The sequence below is a fragment of the Macrosteles quadrilineatus genome, unplaced genomic scaffold (assembly GCF_028750875.1).
Source record: "Macrosteles quadrilineatus isolate MER2022 unplaced genomic scaffold, UCM_ALF_1.0 Scaffold_3__2_contigs__length_128488019, whole genome shotgun sequence".
NCBI lineage: Eukaryota > Metazoa > Arthropoda > Insecta > Hemiptera > Cicadellidae > Macrosteles > Macrosteles quadrilineatus.
Window position 1 is genome coordinate 82364479 of NW_026542596.1, and position 22040 is coordinate 82386518.

Genomic DNA, 22040 nt, shown 5'->3' on the forward strand with positions numbered 1-22040 from the left:
TGTTCCACGTAATAGTAGGGCATCTTGAGAAGGGATTATTTTAATTTTTCAATGTTTCTTGATCTTCAATACTTGGCATTTTGTTGAATACTTCGAACATTACTTTGTCCACTATTCCTTATGCTGGATGATACTTTTAGTACATGCAGATCATCTCTTTGACTAGTGTTGTAGTCATCTCTTTGACTAGTGTTGTAGTTACGTGCGTTTACAGTTTTGTTAGGTACTTTTCATTCGGAAAGTACCTTACTCTGTGGAAATTATAACAATCAATTATTGTTCCTCAACATTTTACTCCCTTTGCGTGTTGTACATCCCATGGGGCAACGGAGGGTATCTGCTATCTGTTGTGTCGCGGTCCGTTGCGGTTCTATTGAATAAATCATGAACACCGTGGGGAGCAATGGAGGAATGGACGTAAAAGTGAAGGTAGTGAAGAAGACAGAGATGAACGTGACGGGCGTGACGTTGTGTGACGTAACGTGACCCAGATATCGCCACGTGCTACGTGCAATGGCGGAATGTCAAATGGAGGTTTGATAATATAATTGATACTGCATGTTGTTATGCACTTAAAGTCTTCACTACGAACACGGGCAGCTCGTGTGAGGAGGAAGCATAGAGTGACGGGAGTACACTTTACATTGAGCATTGCTCAGAACAACTCAACTCGCTAGGCTGAGAGGTGAAAAGGGAGAAAGGGCTACAAGAACTCTTAGTGGCTTTTGTTGTCAGGCTTATAAATAAGTGGTTGAGTTGCTATTTGACCAAATAATCTACTTAATTTGTACTCTGCAGTAACAGAATTAATGGTTGAGAACAAATCCTCAAATCGAAATACAACCACTGCAATGTGTATTAATAAGTACGAGTGTCCTTTTTGCTCAGAATAGATTAGCAAACAATCAGCATATACTAATAATAGTATATTTCGTACCTAGGGCGGAAAATGAGGTTTGCCGGTTCAGATAGTTTTTAAGTTCGAGACGAAGTCGAGAACTTAAAACGATCTAGAGCTGCAAAACCATTTCGGTCCGTGGTACGAACGCTAATTTTCACCACACTATACCCTATTTCCATTTCTGCATCTCCTGGCGTAAGGAGGCCCCTGTATAGAATACAGCTGGTGATAAGATAAGGGTTATAACTGACATTTCCACACGTTACACTATCGTCTGTGTTAACATGTCGTGTTTCTAATTTACCACACAATTAATCCCGAGGCGGTACCGAGGCACCGTTGTACCGCACTCTACTTGGTAAACCTCAATACCCGCGGCATGTGTCGGAAATGGCGGGAGAAAGCCAAAATGTGTTTACACGGGTCAGTGTCAGTGCCCTCGGGTTTATATTTGTTACAAAAATGAGACACTTGATTTATTTTAATGTGTGTATTGGAATTTCTAGTGAAATCGAATGGAATCTATAATGTTTTTCATAGCTATGTAAACGGAATTCTAGTTACTGTACCGTGACTTTTACTGGAATTGCTGAATTTAAAATATATTTGTATGGGTCAAATATTTGACACTGCACCGAGATTTAACACGTCATACTTCCAAGTTAACCAACGAATTTTTACCTAAACTATGGTCGGAGACGGAGTCTGCTGGTATTCTGTTAAGTTTTTTTGCACCACAATGTTTGTTTAAAGAAAATAAATTATTTAACCCACACTATGTGTATACATGACCCTATTCGGCACTGAATTCTTATGCTTCGTGATACCGAAGGAACAACCATTAAAACCCGACTTTAAACAGCAGACAGACTTTTTTGTTACCAAACATCAAATAATCATTACGTAGCGCCGCTTGTAAATTGACAAATGACTGAAGCTTCTTTCTTAGAAACATTCCACGGTGTTTGAAAAAGACGTGTGTTTATTTTTGACGTTTTGCCGAACAAGCAATTGGCGACAAGCTCTAACTTATTGGATACTCCAAGGTCTTGGACATAGCCTTGGCCTTGCATCGCCTTGTACCTTGTAACTCTCACACGCACACCAATACACACATACACACACTGACACCTGTGTTATTACATCATTGCTTGTACAAACTATTGTTTTAAATTATCACCCCAAAGGAAGGTCGGCGTGGGTGTGGTCCACCCAACAGTGGCATGGACCTGTTGAGGCCAATGGAAATTGAATAGATAAAGGAGTAATTGAAAATTAAATGTTTCGTAAAAGTGCAATATACGTTATTCAGTACACTGGTAAGATTTGTTGTTTTACTTGATGTAAGGTTTATGTTTACGTGATATCCTAGTTGTTTTAAAACTGATGTGTTGAAAATCTGTTACACCTGTAATTTTGCCACTGTTTGATTATGACTTTTTCTGCAAGTGTACTTCCAATTTTATAAGGAGTAGCCCAACGTAAAACTGATATTCTTGTGGATTTCCTAAACTATTTACTACTGGAATCGAGAAACATTTTTGGTAATTTAAGCTAACCGGTAGTTAAGTTGAAAAATTGATGCGATTTGGAAGGAGACAAAGCTATTTCTGAAGAATCGTAAACCAATAGCATCCTATAGTGCTGGGGACGTATTTTGTCACCCCAGAGTCAGTTTTTTTGTTTTTTTTTCAGTGAAGATATTGCATAGAAAATCCATAACAATTTGTTTACCTTTACTTAACTTTTAGATACATTTTATGAGCGGGCGTTTTTTTGCCACCTAGAAAATATATTTTCCTTCGGTTATATATATTTTTTAAAGCCTATACCGGGTGTCCAAAACCACCCGTACACCCCTTTAAAAACGAGGGAAACGTTTTCTTACAAACAAAAAATAATACAGAACTAGATAAATTGGTCACGGTCTACCAAATAGTGATAATTTCAAATCCAAAATCACACCGGAAGTGGCTTTTTCAGACCGGAAGTTGACTTTTTAAAATGTAAACTACCAATTTTGATCACAGAATCGGATTCTACGTTAAAAAATACATCCCTTTTGTCTAAAACATTTTTAGAAAAAAACTTGTTTTCTACCCTTAATCCCCTATTAAAGTCAATAATTTTGGGTCATTCATCTGTCAAAGACACTCCAAACAATATTAGAGAAAAACAAATAACTAAGATTACATAAATACATATGATGCATAGGATCAGCTGTTAATTGTAAACGCCTTAGTAATTGAGTAACAGCTGGTCTACACATTGATTAAATTAATTTTTTTATCATTTGTTTTTACATTTGACCACTTTAATGTAAAAACAAATGATTAATTTTTAAAATAAAATGAAACCAAGCAATGTGTACACCAGTTGTTACTCAATTACCATAGTGTTTACATTAAACAGCTGATCCCATTCATCATATGTCTTTATGTAATCTTTGTTATTGATTTTCTCTATTATTGTTTCAAGTAACTTTGACAGATGAATGGACCAAAGTTATTGACTTTAATAGGGGATTAAGGGTAGAAAACAAGTTTTTTTCTAAAAATGTTTTAGACAAAAGTTATGTATTTTTCAACGTAGAATCCGATTCTGTGATCAAAATTGGTAGTTTACATTTAAAAAAGTCAACTTCCGGTCTGAAAAAGCCCTTCCGGTGTGATTTTGTATTTGAAATTATCACCATTTGGTAGACCGTGCCCAATTTATCTAGTTCTGTATTATTTTTTGTTTGTAAGAAAAGGTTTCCCTCGTTTTTAAAGGGGTGTACGGGTGGTTTTGGACACCCGGTATTCTTTGAAATACAGTTCTGTATATTTCTCTATGAAAAACATTTCTCTCTGATATTAGTAACACCTCTCGCTATATTGTTTACAACTTAACACTTTGATGATAAGTCTCCACTGAGCGTTTCCCACGTGGCCGCCCCACACACCCACACACGGTTGCATCACTAGTGCAGTCACACAGTCACAGACGGAGGATGTATCTAGGAAGTGAAAGTGTCGCGACAAATGTCAATAGGGTATCGGAGTCATCGTTCTTCTCCGTGGCTGCGATGTCAATGTTGATACAGCTGAAGAGTGCACGCGGTAGTCGGTGAACGGTGAATGACTCTCCCACGACTCAAGCTCTGTAATGCGGCGATGGGGTTGGGAGGTGAAGTTGGATTCTGTAAAGTAGGGAGAGCAAATGCATTATCACTAAGTACTCAGAAGTTTCCTTATCTTCCCATCTTCCTATCATTGGACGCTAAGCTCTAATCTGGAACTGATTCACACTACGTCAGGATTCTGGTTAAATCCATTAATGATTGGTGGGATTTGAACCCGGGACCTCAAGAGACCTAAAACTCGCGCTCTACCACTAGACCAGCTCGCGTCCCTGCAGCGATGTGACCTTCTTTTAACCCTATAAGAATCCCAATGTTGACACTTGCATTTCGTGATTTTGTTTTTTTACCGATGTATAATAGGTGCAACATTCAATGTACAAAATCACTTCCTCGCAATAATCTTGAATTCTCCGGATTACAAAGAATCACTAAAATTTTTCAAAATAGGCGAATGCCCTGTAAATGTAAACAAAGAGTTCAGAATAAATTAACCTATCCAGCACTTCGGCTTCGCCGATATAATGTGGCAGTTGTAAACCCATTGTGAAACCCCTTTTCCATTTAGCACCTCGAGACGTCGAACAATGACGCATTGAATGGCGGTCCAACAAAGAGTGGATGCGGCGCAACAGGCCCGGGGCCGATACCCTGTCGCAAGACCGCGGGGTTGGGCAAGCAGGTGGAGTGTGGACAAGGTCAGCGAGTGACCCCCCGTCGATATGTTTGGTGATATGGACAATGAAAGTCGAAACGTTCTTGTCTTTGACAATAGCGTAGGCGCTCGGATTGATTCAATTCATTTATTGTGCAAAGACACGAGTGTTGTTCAACACATTGTATTGGAGTGTGTTGTGTAAAGAAAGATTAGCTAATGCAATCAATCTCTTAGGATATACAACACTAGTCTGCATTATGCAATTTTTTTAAGTAATTTACGGAGTAACCAATCTAATATCGTATTTAACATAATGTATGTATGAGATAAAATGGGCTTCTGACACAGACAGATTTATGCATTATTTCTGGTATTCCTCCCGTACATATACGTTGTGTGCGTTTTAAGACGTTTTCTCAGTTTTATAGTGTTCATTGTCCATATGCGATGAACGATGAGTTGTATTAATTGAATACACATATTATACTTTGTATCGTCCCTTAGGCCCAATTCACACCGAACGGACGTCGGGCGGAGACGTGGCACGGACGTGGCGAGGACATATGTCCGTTCCTCGCCTCCCCATATAAACAAATTGGTCAATGCACACACAAGTGACGTGGCGCGGGCGGCCGCCCTCCCGCCACCGCCACGTCGCTTCGCCGTCCCTCGTGGCGTATCGGAAGTGGCATGTCCGTAGCGCGCCCGTTGTTCGGACTGCAAATATTGTACTATACTTACCAAACTTCTTATGTATAGTGTGCTTGTACTTACTAACCTTGTTGTGTAGAGTTGTTTTTGTGTGTAGATTGTGAGTCGTTTCTTCAATATGTGAGACGACATTGAATTTAATATCAAATTTTGTGAGGAAGTAGAACAATTCCCTTGTTTGTACTAATTAAGTTGACAGAAATTAACTAACACCATTAACATTAATAGAAATAGGCAAAAACCAAAGCGACTAGTCTACATACAGGTTGTCTCGCCACTGTACCGTCCCTTCACCGTCCCTTCGGTGTGCATTGAACACGCCACGTCACTGCCACGTCTGTGCCTCGTCCGTGCCACGTCTCCGCCCGACGTCCGTTCGGTGTGAACTGGGCCTTATATATTGCACCTCTGGCCTCAGGATTCATGCTCATTATGCACATGAGATGAGTTGTATTTTCAAGAGATTCTTCTTTTTCCTATGGAATCACTGCTCATGCTGAATATTCCACGTGATGATTGTCGATACTACTGTCGGGTCAAAAAGTATAGAACAGTTTATAGAACATACTTGTTACGGTGCAATAACAGCTCAAACTCGATTATCTATACTTTTTGACCCGTCAGTAGATCCTCTGGCCTCACGACTCATGCTTATCCACATGAGATGAGTTGTATTGTCAAAAGATGCTTCTTTTTCCTCTAGCCTCAGTGTTCATGCTTAAAAAAATCATCATGTGATGATAATTTACATTGTTGACACAGATTGATTCTATTTGCTCCTCTGGCCTCACGACTCATGCTTATCCACATGAGATGAGTTGTATTGTCAAAAGATGCTTCTTTTTCCTCTAGCCTCAGTGTTCATGCTTAAAAAAATCCTCATGTGATGATAATTTACATTGTAGACACAGATTGATTCTATTTGCTCCTCTGGCCTCACGACTCATGCTTATCCACATGAGATGAGTTGTATTGTCAAAAGATGCTTCTTTTTCCTCTAGCCTCAGTGTTCATGCTTAAAAAAATCCTCATGTGATGATAATTTACATTGTTGACACGGATTCTATTTGCTCCTCTGACCTCAGTGCTCATGCTCAATATCCTCATGAGATGGGTTGTATTGTCAAAAGAGATTCTTCTTATTCCTCTGACCTCAGTGCTCATGCTCAGTCTCCACATGTGATGAGTTGTACTGGTGACACAGATCCTACTTGATCCTCTAGCCTCAGTGAGCATGCTTAGTATACACGTACAAGGCGTCTGCCGCTCCTATGGGCCTCCAAGGTCTTCCACCTATGTGACTGGACTGTAGACTCTCTACAATGCCATATGTCCTCCCTTGCCCTTCCCTTTGCTCTTGTTGCTATTGCAAACTATCTTATTAGCCTTCTTCAGTATAATGGAACACATTAATTCGTTATGTTATGAATGTATATTGCTGTAAGTTTTCTTTCTTGTAATATCGATATCTATGCAACGAGTTTTGCTGTTGATTTAAATAAATTTATACACATTTATGGCTTAGTTCAGTTTGAATTTTTTACAGTGCATGTTAAAAAATGGGTAGAAAATATATTTTTTTTAGCAAATGAACTTACGTTTGATTATTGACTGTGAGATATTGACATTTTATTAATCTTAGGTTTCTGTTTCAGTGAGGTCGCCCCAACCACCAGAGAGGCCCTGGATACCATTAGCAAGGCCGAACAGGACAAAACCAACATGTAAGTTGTGTATACATCACAAAATCAAACCTCTTGTATCTAGCACTTAAGAAGACTATCATTACTCTTTTTTATTTAACATGTTCAAAGCTCGCAACTTTTATTCATTCCCCTAGTGAAATAACTTTTTGACCGTCGAGTTCTTCTTATAATTCTAAAGGATCAGTTTTATGCTGATGTTAGTAACATTGCTGCTTGTTTGTATAGGTCTGATGACCGTGATGTGTTACAACGTGCTGTGTGACAAGTACGCCACCAGACAGATGTACGGGTATTGTCCTTCGTGGGCCCTCACCTGGGACTACCGCAAGAAGGCCATCCTCGGAGAGATAAGGCATTATACTGCGGACATCATAAGTCTTCAGGTAAACATCATAGCTGAGTTGTAGAGCTCGAGATCTGGCGAAAAGACAGATTTGTTATTGCTCAAAACTATACTGAGCTGTCTTAATTGGTTTTTATTACATGGCTAAAGAAAAATACCCTATCCTGGTGAGTTAGAGTAGTCTCTCACCTCACTTTCTCTGATATTTAAGCATATATTACAGCTGATTATGGATTATGCAATTTTTCCCTTGAGTGGTTCTTATAACCAGAAAGTTCTTAAGGAACTATAATGATAAAAATCTGTGAATATATACATAAGTATTCTATAAACGTTACACTGAGTAGATAAATAATAAGTTTTAGTTATATTATGCACGGCTTTTCTTTCATCAAATTTCATCAATGTCTCTCACACATTCAGTTAAATCCTTTTGTTATTTCGTCACTGTTTTTCAATAACCTATATAACAGCAACCTTGAAGTTAGTGGTGTGTGTTTACTTTTTTATACGTTGACCAAACTATGTTTCAGGAAGTGGAAACTGATCAGTTCTACAAGTTTTTCCTGCCGGAGCTGAAGAGGGATGGCTACGATGGAATATTCTCTCCCAAGTCCAGAGCTAAGACAATGTCCGAAAATGAACGGAAGTATGTGGATGGGTGCGCCATATTCTACCGAACAGCCAAGTATGTTTTCAAGTTTTGTGTTAAAACAGGTTAAATATTGTAATATTTGTATTTTTTGTCTGAGAAATAATATTTGTTATATTTAAAAGTACTTTGTACACATTTTAGCGCAGTGGAAAATAAACTTCAACTCGATTCCTTGCAATTTTGCTTCTGCGTGTGTCCCCTATGTTTTGTGGAACTACAAGAAAAGCGCACACACAAAACATGGGATTAGTAGAATAAAAAATTTTAGTCCCACCGATAAAAAAAATGAAATAAAATAAAGACTAGTTAAAGTGTTTCCGGCAAAAATAATTTATTGGGCTAAAAACTATTTTTGTGGGTTAAGCCTCTACTACTCTGAGATTAAGTCCAACAACTTATCACTTTTCCAGCATAATCTTAGTTCATTCTTTGACAACATAGCATATTTATAAGCAATAATAAGTATGGGACTCAACAATCAAGTGTGTAGTGTGTATATCAAGTATCTTCAACAGTAATGTCCAACGCTTAACAAGTACTGAGAGGAACATGTTCAAACACCTGGGTGTTCCTAGTAACCAGTGGCCAGTGAGTCATTCCATGTCCAATTGCCAAATTTACAGTATTGTGTGTGATTGGTGTTGGTATTCTGGTGGGCCGAGGTGTACGGTACTAGAGATGGGAAATACCGTTATTTTTCACTTTTCAGTAATAGTCAGAACGTTCATTAGTTATTTGGTAATAGGTGAAATAACATTAACATTTTTGTCACCTGTTATTTCCCCTTCCAATGTTATTTCACTTATAGGGCTACAAAGACGTAATAAAAATGTTTACTATTAATTAATAGGATTACACGGTCAGTGTTATTTCATTTGTTCGACCTACCAACTACCAGTTCAGTTCAGACGATGTTACAAAAATATATGATTCTCGGTAACTATTACCATTGACTATTGGATACAGAAGCTATTACGTTTGTATGCATTGCTAGTTTGTACTACGAGGTTACAAAAATACTGTAATATGATTCTGAGTAAACTATTACCGAGCGTTTACTATTAATTAATAGGACGACACGGTCAGCGTTATTTCACTAGCTCAATTTAACGGTTCAGAAAACGTGAAAAAATGATAGGATATTCTCAGTAACCTGTTACCAAGGTTATAGGTGAATCTTCAGTAATAGTGAAATTTACCCTATTAAGACGCCCAACACTATACTGTACTGTCTGTAGGTGATGTGTCAGTGTCTTGTCCCTCTCCTCTTACCTCCCCCCCCCTGATCTCTTATCTTGTCAACACTAATCACTCTGATTTGTGCTTCAAACTCCTTTGTAATCAGATCAATTACCTGACCATTACTTGCTTATCTTGATACTTTCTACAAGTCACTAGTTGCATTGAAAGTAAACAAATCAAAGCTAAACATTGCAACTGATCTGTTTGACTTGCATCACACAACTGTTCCTGTTCCGGGATGAATCAGATTATAATTGTTTTTATTGACTTTTTGGCCATGTAGTTTTGTTTTGTTTGGTTGGAATTGATAACAGTAGAGTCTAAAATATTGTTATACATTTTATCTTGGTGGGAGTAATATGGTGATAATGGTGCAACTTGGGAAATAAACAAAAAATAGCAGTATCAATGTCATTATTTCCCCCTAAAGTAAAGGAATAACTGGGGAATATACCTAGTAATTTTATAAAACTAAAACTAACCGGCTTATAAATAAAGATAAAATAAAATTCTGTACATTTATTACTGATTAAAACTATGTCATACATTTAATGAAATGTAAGTATTTGCAAGAATTCTGATCCTCAATCAGGTGTAACTAAATATGTCAAAAACATTTTCCTGATTTAAAATGTATAAAATTTTTAAAACATCACTCTATTTTATAAGTGTAATTTAGTTCAATGTTGTGTAAAATTTAATATGTATTTAATATGTATACAAAGTCTAAAACAATTGTATGTCATTACAAAACATTTTTAACTGTAAACATTTTATGAGTTGTGCGCTGATTACTCTTTATAAACTGTATAATTTTAAAATTATTTAATTTTAAAATAGTTTTTTGAGTGTCCAAAGCATTTGTATAATTTTTATTTTTAAGAAACGTAAACTTTTAAAATGCTTCATTTCAGTTGAAAATCCAATCAGAGTTGATAAGTTTATCTTCTCTTACATTTCCATCAGTACTCAAGTAGAGTGATGATGCATATCATCCAGCCATTTTTCTAATTCACCATCCACATCAAGAGCTGTTCAGAAACTGGCATTAAATGCCGGTCACGATTCCAAGAAACGTTTTCATCAGTAAAGGTGGCACGGGCGACCGATCGAATTACGAGGTTAAATGAAATTGGACGTATTGGATGATAACGGTGTACAGTGTATTGAGGACGTAGAACGTTGCAGATGTGATTGGTGGTGATGCAATGATCGGTTACATCAGGGGCATTAGTTTTGGGCGGAACAATAATGGCATGACCGCACGTGATCAATGAGCAGGTGACTGGACCAGTCTCCTCTCACCTCCACCTGGCGAGTAATGTCTAATGTCTGTCCGGCGTATCCTGGATACTGGACTAACCGCGCAACTAGGACCAGGGAAGTCTTTCTCCTCTTAGAATTTATCAGTCACATTTCTGTAAGTTTGTAGACAAAAATAATATTAGATTTAGCTTTGGTATTGTTGCCTGAGTTCTTGTAACAGAAACATCTTACCTGCAAGAACTCAAGCAACAAAAAAGGTAAATCTAATATAATTCAAGTTCTTGAAACTGAGATGAGAAAAAAAATCAAATTTAACAATTTTAAATTATTGTTGATCCGAGTATTTTCATAAAGTGTAATAAACTTTCAAAAGTATCATTTTAGTCATTATAAATATATAATTCACTTAATTGGCAAGGGCACCAGTACTCGGGGGCAAGTGGGGCAGCAACCTCCCCCCCTACCATCTTTTAAAGAAAGAGAAAATCAAAATGAACATGTAGAAAAACGTATTTTTGTCAAAACATCATTGAATAGTTTGGTAAATAACTACTCCAAAATCGTCAAAACCAATTATCTAGCCAATTACTACTAATTATTGTGCTATTTTAGGGTCATTACGGCTAAATACAGGGTGTCCAGCCGGGGAGCCGGAATGGAAAAACTGAAAACCCTGAAATTGTATCTGCATTTTGACGACCTAGAAAAGTCTCTGAATTGTACATGATTTTTTTTAAAGAACCGGGAAATTAAAAAGTTTAAGTAATAGCTGAGAAATCCGCCAAAAATAGCCAATTTTTATCTTTTTGCCTAGTTGAAAATTCTGATCGCGTGGTAAAACTATCACGAATAACAGACGTTATCACGATTGCAGGAAATAATCGCCGTTTCCGCGATCACAAGAAATAGTCACCAAAGTTGAAATAATCCCTAGAGACGATTGTGGATGTTGCCGTGGTCGAGTGAAACCATCACAGGTGTTGTCACGGTCTTAGTGTATTTTTTACAGTTATTGTCGCAATCATAAGAAATAATCAAAGGTGTTGAAATTTTTCCCCAAAGTATAAAAAAATAAAAAGGATATATATTCACGTCTAGCCCCGTCCCCTATCAAATCATTCCTAATGTGGGCGCCCATGCTAATTGGTGTAAGAATACTTTTTTTATAATAATTTACAGTATTTTAAGTTTTAAGACCTATTTATAGTTTTCATAATACAAGTTGTACAACTTTTTGTTATAAAAGGATTTACAATTCTTTCATTCTAACTTTTAAAGTACAAAAAGCCAATAAATATATATATTTTTTAATTTCACTAGCGCTTTCAAAAACTATGTTTTCATCTTCATGCTGTGTCAAATAATATATATATATATATATATATTGGCCTTTTGTACTTTAAAGGTTAATTAAATTACCAACCTTGCAAATTTCATGTCGCCATAATGACAAAACCTGTACAATTGCGTTGATACACCATCACAATCAAGTCACCTTTGCAAAGAAAATCAATTTAATTCAAGCAAAACCAGCAATGTAGAATTTAACCAGAATGTTTTAATTACAAGGATCAATTCTATTCCTTGACACTAATTGTAATTCAGGCTCAATTAATTATGCTATCCCTGCAAAGGTCGATTTCAGTAGCAAGACCTGGGTTTTTTACCAACCCTTTACAAAGTAAAGTTTGTGAATATCGATGTTTGAAGACATTTACCACGCAGTGATTTTTCCGCAGATTCACACTAATCAAAGAACACCTGGTAGAGTTCAACCAGCTGGCGATGGCAAACTCGGAGGGTTCAGACGACATGTTGAACAGAGTCATGCCTAAAGACAACATTGGACTGGCAGCGCTGCTCAAGACCAAGGAGGCTGCTTGGGACAACGGTAAGTCTACCTGTTACCATTTTTTTGTTTTTCTTATTTCATTTGAATTCAAAGTAGCTTAAAATAAATTTTCTAATAATTTCAAAATCTAGACTAGTTTTAAAAACGATTAATCTAAGATTTTAGCAATATTTTTCCTCTATGTTTTGTAAGTGACTAATTGCTAAAAAAGTTTAGTTGCTATATTTTTTTTATAATAGGTTAAATACCTGTAGTACTGTCTGTGGTCCTAGTTTAGGTCAGCAACCCAGGTTTAGAACCTAAAGGTTCATTTTCAAGCTGTCAACAAGTTAAAAGCATAATCCAATCAAATTCTCTTTATAACAGGGAAGAGTTGTTAAACACACGAAATTGGTGTGTTTATTTTCTGGTTGATCAAGCAAACTCGGCCAGAAGCAACATTTTATTGATCGGGAGGATTAAAAATGTTTAAACATTCTGGGTATGCAATTATTATTAATTTGTTTATTCTTCTGTATCACAGTTGATTAGAGGGGCTTTAAGAAATTGTTTACAGTTTGAGATAAAAATTATAATTTGTGAGTTTCTACTCTGGATTAGCCATTTTTATGAGTGCCTTTGTCTTTAAAATACTGTGTTTTAAAAATATCAATATATATCTTTATTTATCCAGCGTACATAAGATACAAAGTTCTGTTTTACTGTACATGCAAACTTTTGTCATATACAAGTAATTTAAATTAAATTAAGTAAATTAAAAAGCAACATTCTTCATATAACATTCATTAAACATCATACAACAGATTAACACTGACTAATCCACCATTATAATAATTTTTGTCTCACTATGTATTATTTTTATGTTTGATTTTTAATGTACAAGTGATGACATAAAACTGAGAATTCCATTTGGGTGTATAGTAATCATTGCAATTTTTTATTCATTTTTCAAAATTGTGTGGTTATTTGTATCATAGACTAGTATGTTTTATTTATGTTTGTATCTTATTCTGATCTTAAATCTTAAAAGTCCGTTCTTGAAAGCCCAATCGAGTGTCATGTGCGACTGTGCGAACGGTGTAAAAGTCAAGCACATGGTAGTTCCTCGATTTACTACCAGAGTGTAGCTCAAGTCAGAGCAAGCAGCAGACGATACGAAATATGGGCAACGGTTGCATTGCAGTTGTTCCAATACTGTACAGCTGGAGCGGTTCTGTTTATCCGTTCCCATTCTCGACCCGATCAACAAAGTACAGAAGAGAATACGTGGAAGTCGAATCAAGTTTCACTCGACCCAATACACTCGTTAGCAAAACATATTTTTAAAATTTTCGGAAGTACCGTAACTTTGGTTTTGAAAATTGTTACTTCAAATCATTCATTTTGTTTTATTTAAAGTTTTTCATTAATAGAAAGTTTATTATTTGGGGACATTCCTCGTTCGTTCTATTCAACTAACTCCTGTCCGCTCCGCTGTTCAAATTTAGTCTGTACTGATTGATTACTGAACTGAACTGAAACTGGGATTAGGAATTTCGGATTACAATTTGATGTGGTGGTGTTTCTGTTTTGTGGTTACTTCTTCAATGATTGTATTTCTTACTGATAAATTTGGTGTCTCGTGTAATTAGTGTGTTTACGCTTATTGCTAGTGATCGTACTACAGTATGTAAATAGACAATAATTTTCTCTTTCTGTCTTCAACTGATTTTGTATCCGTAGGATAACCGAGCCTAACAATGTCTGGTTTTTGGAACCCTGATGATCCATCGGGACACAACTATGGAAGTGGATATCAACCTAATTTTCAATATAATAATGATGAAATGGTGTTGAATACTGACCAGTTTGCATTCCACGAGACAAATTACGATAGCAGCAAAGGCGAATACGAGTATGCTCAATACAACCAACCTAACCAACAAATGCCAAGTCAACCCATGTACACTGGAAGTTTTTATGATCCTAATGCCCATGACTTACCTCCAACGATGGGTGGCAATGAATTTGATGATGAACAACCTTTATTAGAAGAGCTTGGCATCGACCCCGATCAAATTGGAAAAAAGATTTTGGTGGTCTTAGATCCATTTACATCAACTGTACCTATCGGAGATTATGATCTTGCTGGTCCTCTGGCTTTTTGCATATTATTGGCTGGATTTTTGCTATTATCAGGTGGAACTGCTCACTTTGGATATGTCTACAGCTTAGCAATGACAAGCTGTTTCATGATGTATGCTCTTCTGAACTTAATGACCACTAGTGCGGGATTTACGCTAACATCTGTGGCATCAGTTCTTGGGTATGCCTTATTACCTGTTGTGGTTCTCTCGGGAGTGGGAGTGTTGTTCAATCTACAGAATGTTTATGGACTTGTTATGGCAGCAGTTGCTGTTGCGTGGTCTAGCTTAGCTGCATCTAGATTATTTGTCACAATTTCTGCAGATAGAGGGCAAAGGCCATTGATTGCGTATCCTTGCATTTTGTTGTATGCAGTTTTTACTTTGCTAGTTATTTTTTAAGTCTTTAAAAAGGGATTGATCTTTTCATATCTAACTTATTCAAAAAGAACTAGCCTACATACGTTATGTATAACATATTTATTTTTTTCAAGTTAAAACTTGTCCTGAGCTTTATTTGTGTATCAGCTTTTATTTAAAGTAGCTTAAAATGTTTTAATATAGGCCAGTTAACTTAACTTAAAATCAATTTGTTGTACTCTTGAGTTAGGCCTAAAGACAATTCATATCTATTGTGCTTATCATTCGTCATTTTTAATCATGTAAATATACGCAACTGTCAAATAACTACAGTGGTTTTTAATTTCATAAGCCTCTTCTGCTAACTTACAAAGATTAGGGCCTATGTATACTCTAGGTTATATTTTTACTTGTTATCAAGACTAGGCCTAGTCTATATTTTTTCAAAATAATTATAGCTTATAAGTAGGTTACCGTATATAGGCTAAATTAAAACTTAGGCCTAGCCTAATGCCAAATAATAAAGCTCTCGTTGTTTATCAACAAATATTTCAGAGTCAAAGTACCAGTAAAGCTCTCGTTGTTTATCAACAAATATTTCAGAGTCAAAGTACCGGTAAGTTAGGCCTACCTATTAAGTTATCGTTCTATTATTTTAATTGGGTACCGGTAACTTAGTATCCTATTACATTTAACTTGTGGATCTTTACTTCCTAATGTGAATCTTTGAGTAGAAAAAATTCTGATTTTGTCCAACCAGTGTTTTCCTAGGGTAGAAATAGGCAAAACGGGAAAAATGATGGTTGGTGTAATTTAAATAGCCTAGCATACTGTTACACCCACAAATATTCAATATTAGCCTACTAACTTACCGTAACTTAACGTATTAAGGTGGAGGCCACTCTGTTTAGGTGCACGGTAATGGTTATTGGTTAGGCTAGGTTTATGGGGTACTTTGGTATTATCCAGAGGGCACTTATTTTGGAGAGATTTTTTTACCAGAGACCAAAAATAACTACCGGTACATAATTGGAAAGAACATACCGGTAATTTAATTGACTTTCTGTCCAAATTTGACATGATTACGATTAGCTGCCTTTGAGTTCTGCCTCGCAGAAAGCAGCGATGTCGGCGAGGATTGAGTTAAATGCGCCGCCGCCGCAATACTCTGTCAAGTAGGTATAGCGCGCTGCGATGGTTATGTTAGGTTAGATTATCATAAATATGTTTATGGGACTTTCCTCATTTCGATATGAATTGAATGATACCTGATGAGTCATACTTTTTCCCACCCTCTAGATACAGAAGATAACCAATACAACATAACAAACACATATTGAAACATATTCATGATAACCCAACCTAACATAACTGTCGCAGCTGTATAAGGGTGGCCTCCGGATAATACCCATCCAAGTACCGTTTATGTTTTCAAAAAAGTGTTTCTACTACTCTTATCTCAATATATAATTAGAGTGATAGCCAGATGAGTCAATAACATAGGTAAACTCTAACCTAACCTCTGCCAGTAACCTTCACATAATAGGAAAATTAGCCTAAGTACCATTGTTTTGTGTACCTATCAATAACTTTTGAAAGGTAAGCTATTCTCGGGTATTTTTTTTTTAAGATCCCTCATATTAGCTTATTTTCTATAGGCTATTGGGAATTATAAGCTATTACCGTAGTTCTGATGGTAAGAACTCGACTTAGGATCGATTAACTTTTTCGTTATGATGTCCTCAGAGGCCACCATTTAAATGTTATAGGCCTAGCTTATAGATTTATATACTTACTAGCTGTTTGCCCGTTCTACTTACGGGAATCTTGTAGTAAGTTGAAACCTTCTTATATTCAGAACAGGAGTTGGTTTGCATATGAATATTTCCCGATATGCTGGCAAAACTATTACTGTACCATATAGGAATACATAGGCCTATAAACCTTCGCAAATACAATATCTGACAGTGTCAAAGCCAAAACGAATGTTTCACAATTATATGTCACCCGATCGAGTAAGTCCATATTTTATATCTAACTAGCTGTGTGCCCGTTCTACGCACGGGGATCTTAAAGTAGTCAGTTTAAATCTTCTTATATTAAGAACAGCAGTTGGTTTGCATATTTTTAGATATGCTGGCAAAACTATTATACATAAACCTTCGCAAATACAGTATCTGACAGTTTCAAGTCAAAACACATGCTTCGCAATTAAATGTCACGCGGATCGTGTTAGTCCATATGTTAAATCCAATGATTAAACTAAAAAAGCTTTATAGGCCTAGATCTATGAGGCATAGCCCTAAGGTAGGCCTATAGTTGAAAGTTACTTCCCACAATGGTTCAAAGTATTTAAAGTACTACCTCAACCTCACCATTTAACACTTTATTCGGGTTGACATTTTAATCATCAAGGTTCTTGCCCTTTTCGTGACACTGAGAAATAAGGACATAAATGCGTTACCAACAGACATACACACAAAAATACAGAACTTAATTAGGGAATTTGCTATGTTTTAAGCATAACAAAGTACATATAAAATTAGTATTTGAAATTTGTATTAATGTCATCAAATTTTATCATACCAATCTATATTTACTTGGACCGAAGATGACCCGAAATGCTGTCGAAATGGCGTCTTACTATATGAAATGAAGTACCATAGACAATTTAGATTGGTAATTTATAATAAAAATTACCAAAATAGGCCACAAACTATTGATACATAAACAACATAAATCATAAACAATTCATGATGGTTTGCTAAACAAATGTTTTACTTAAATGAGTTATCATTTTCTTAGCATAAACTAAAATTTTGAATCCAGACAGAAAAAGCAAAACTTATACAGTTAAGACATCAATTAAATTGAGTACGGCTATAATACGACTGCATAAATAAGGTGAACACCAACGATAACTAATTTGTAAATTACAGTGATGTGTTGGTACGTAAAAATTATTCTTGCTACTACCAACGGTTCTAAGGAAAAGAACCAGTACCAAAAACCAACGTTTATAGTTAAGAATAACGTCCGACAAATTAAAAGCGTTAATCAAGTCCCAAAGTTATTGATTTCATGGTTTTGGATTTTCTCGTAAAAGATTATTGGCAATCAAAGTTATTTCCCATTAATTGCTTTATTCTTAAACAACTTTTAATGTAAAATTATTGGTGTCAGTTTGAAAAAAAAAAATCAACCTCATACAAACAACTGTTTGTTATTTAATAGATTACGTAGGCCTATTCTCTAAACAATGATTCGTATATCTTTAACATTAGAATGAAATGTGACAAAAATGACACAACACTGGGTTTTTGGACGTTTGTAATTTTATCTCTTAAGTAGGGAGACCGTGTAGTCTAGGGAAAATTACCGGTATCAAGGATCGTCGTCGAAAAGGTTGTTTTGAATAATTGGGTAGGCGTAAGTTCCCAAGAGATGGGCCATGGGCCTATTGGCTGTATGGTCCGGCGATTGCATCATACGATGAGTAGGAAAAGAAAGTGACACATCGGAAAAGCAAGTTTAGCATAATCCATAAACCGTAAACCTCTGTTACAATCACCCACTGCAGTTGTGAATTTTTACTTTACACTTTACACAACCGCCATTGAAGCGCCGTCAATGAGTGGAATCCTTGTTAGTAAGCTATTGGCGACGATCATTAATAAATTCAAGTTCCCCAGCCCTATACAATACTGATTCAAGGTCTTCTTTCTGGTTATCAAAACTCAAGAACAATTTTACACAAATAGGATCTCTGGTTCCTGACCTGGATGATGCCTAGTTATTAATTATTTCATTTACGGTTACACTATATTATTCCACTTGCGATTAATTAAATCCGTTATGTAAGACAACGATTTAATGTCACTTGGGTTTGATTTACCTTCAAATCGTGATCGGAAATGGTTGCGGTATTTGTAAACAACATTTGTAAACATATCAGTGACAGCTAGAAAAAATAATCTTGATCCGAACAGCTGTTCGTTATTTCATAGATCATTATGTGATAAAAATTGGACGAAATTTTGACAAAAATCGCACAAAACTGCATTTTTGAACGTCCGTAATTTTATTTACTAAGTAGTGAGGCCATATTTTAATGGCTAAAGACACTCTCGCCAATCCAGTGAATACATTAAAATGACTTGGATCTTGATAGGTACTCTCGTTTTTCTGGAGAAGATTGCGTAAAATGCCATCTTGAGTGTTACAGAAAGACAGACAGACGGACAGAAATTTAGATGAGACTTGTTTCGGCTTCTTTAATGTATAAAACGTAAAAATAACCTACAAATTTATGATTCTGAGCAATGTACAGACAAAACTCAAATTTTATTTATATAGATGATAAAAGGAATTGCTTTATAGATCTAAGAGGCATAGAACTAAGGTAGGCCTGTACCGTAATTGAAAGTTACGTTTCACACTGGTTAAAAGTAGTTAAAATACTACCTCAACCTCACTACTGCACACATTATTCGGGTTGAAATTTTCATTAACAAAGGTGCGTAATGTTAATGCTTAAAACATCTTGTCTTTTCCACGAAACACTGAGAAATAAGGACATTAATGCGTTACCAACAGACAGCATACACAGAATTGAATTAGGGGATTTCATACGCTTTAACATTACAAACAAAACAATTATTTGAAAGTTTTTATAGTGTCATCAAATTTTATGATTATCGTTTTTAGGCCTAATCAAATTGAAAAATTGGTGTAAATCGGTTGGCAAATATATAAATAAGAAAATAAATTCACAGTCCACAAAACATTTATACGTTAACACCGCCAAGCTTTAAAAATTCATGATGGTTTGCTAAAAAAATCTTTCAATAATGTTTTATAATTTTCATAGCATAAACTAACATTTTGGAGTCCAGACAGAAAACGCAAAAATTATACAGTAAGACATCAATTAAATTTAATAAGAAATAAGGTGCAGCACTAACGATAACTATAGGCTAGTTGTAAATAGTGATGTGTTTGTACGTAAAAATGATTCTTACTGCTACCACCGGTTCTAGGGAAAAGTAGCAGTACCAAAAACCAACGTTTACATTTAAGAAAATAACTATAGTACTTACGACCAATTCAAACTGTCCTTCTAATCAAGCTGTATTATAGGTGTTAATCTGTTGGAAAATATATAAATAAATAAATATACAGGCCACAAAACATGTAACGTTAACAACGTAAAGCTTTAAAAACTCATTATGGTTTTTGGTTTGCTCAAAAAACTGTCACTTGATGTAGTGCAGTACCGAAGTTATTAATCTCCCTTGGTTTTAATTTTCTTTTTAAGTTTTTGAAAATCAAAGTTATTTCCCATTGATAGCATTATTTGTAAGCAACTTTTAATGTTAACATATTAATGACAGTTTGAAGAAACCACCTTTATACAAACAAAGGTTTCTTATTTAAAAGATTACGTAATCTCTAAACGATAATCGGTACATATTATATCTAGCAAACATTCGGAGGAAATGTGAAAAATCTCACTAATCTGGGATTTTAGACGTTTTTAGTTTTACTTCCTAGGTAGGAAAAGTGCCGATATCGTTGTCGAAATGTAAGTAGAAACCAAAAGTGACACATTGGAAAAGCGAGTTTAGCTACATCTGTAAGTTAAACTTCTGTTACGATCACAGCAAAATCAGATAGATCTTCCAAGATTTCAGCAACATCCACGATCACCCCCTGCATTTGTGATTTTTTACTTTGCACTTTACACAACTGTCATTGAAGCGCCGTCAATAAGTGAAAACCTGGTGACGATGATTAAATAAATGTAGGTAAGTTTCCCAGCACTAATACAACACTGATTCACGGCATTTTCCCCGGTTATCAAAACTCAAGAACAATCGTTGCACTTGCGATTAATTAAACCGGTTAAGTAAGGCACATCGTTTTTAATCTCACTTGGTTTGGATGTGCTATCAAAACTTGATCGGAAATGGTTGCGGTATTTGTAAACAACTTTTAATGTAAACATATCAGTGACAGCTAGAAGTGAGAACTAATCCAAACAGCTGATCGTTATTTAATAAAATGTAATAGTAAACATTAGGAGAACATTTGACAAAAAGCAAACGAAATTGGGTTTTTGATGGTTCGTTATTTTGTTTTCAAAGAAGCGAGGCCATGTTTTTATAGCCAAAGACACTCTCACCAATCCAGTAAATACAGAAAAATGATTAGAACCTTGATCGGTAATCTAGTTTTCTAGGAGAAGGCCGCGTAAAATGACATTTTGGCGCGTTACAGACGGAGTCACAGAATGGACAAACAGACAGAAATTGAGATAAGACTCGTTTCGGCTTTCATAGGCTATGAAACGTAAAAAAAACCAAAAACTGCATGATTCTAAGCAATGTACAGACAAAACTCTAATTTTATTTATATAGATATACATATGTGTCCGTTGTTTATAGATTATAGATAGTCTATAGATTTATACATAGGCTATAGGCCTACAGTGGAACCCCTCATACCCGACCTCGTAATAACCGACACCTCGGGATATCCGACCTAGTGTCCAACCGTCTACTGTACTTGTTTCCTATCTGGTGCGATTGGTTGGCAGGAAGGCTGATTGCGGATGTTGACGTAATAGCGGCAGACGATCACCACCGTCGTCGATACATGATTTATTCCCCCATTTTCAAATAACAATAGATTTAATGAGTGCTTAAGGTTTGCTGCTACGGGGAAGGATGATAGCAAGTTATCCCCTCAATTTGTTCAACAGCTGTACAGCAAAGACGAGTATTTAGCACATTTTTATCAGTTTATATAACTTGATGTAGTATGAAACAATCACTTTACCAAAATAATACTAGTTTCTCTGAATGTTTTTTTTTTCTTATGACCCATGTATCTCGATAAGTGTTGATTTTAGGAACACGATGTAATGGACATTATGGTTGGAAATTTAATGCTCTTAATTTTTGTATAAGTACATTTTACCGCTAGAGGGCACCTTTTTCGAGATATTTACAGAAAACCGAAAAATTGTGCATTTACACCCCCCTCCCCATCATAGCTCACACCCCATCAGTCAGGACTTTTAGTATGTTGTTCAGGAGGG

The 22040-nt window shown here is 35.9% G+C and overlaps 1 protein-coding gene across 1 annotated transcript in view; it reads left to right on the top strand.

Annotated features, from left to right (window-relative positions):
• The first annotated feature begins 7042 nt into the window (after positions 1–7042).
• Positions 7043–22040, top strand: part of LOC128988811 (CCR4-NOT transcription complex subunit 6-like) — a 29937-nt gene continuing 14939 nt past the window's right edge. Inside the window, exons 1-4 of the mRNA XM_054410472.1 lie at positions 7043–7115; positions 7323–7480; positions 7974–8128; positions 12343–12494. Of these exons, the coding sequence (XP_054266447.1) occupies positions 7328–7480; positions 7974–8128; positions 12343–12494 (460 nt within the window). The 5' untranslated portion in view covers positions 7043–7115; positions 7323–7327. The remainder of the gene's footprint in view (positions 7116–7322; positions 7481–7973; positions 8129–12342; positions 12495–22040) is intronic.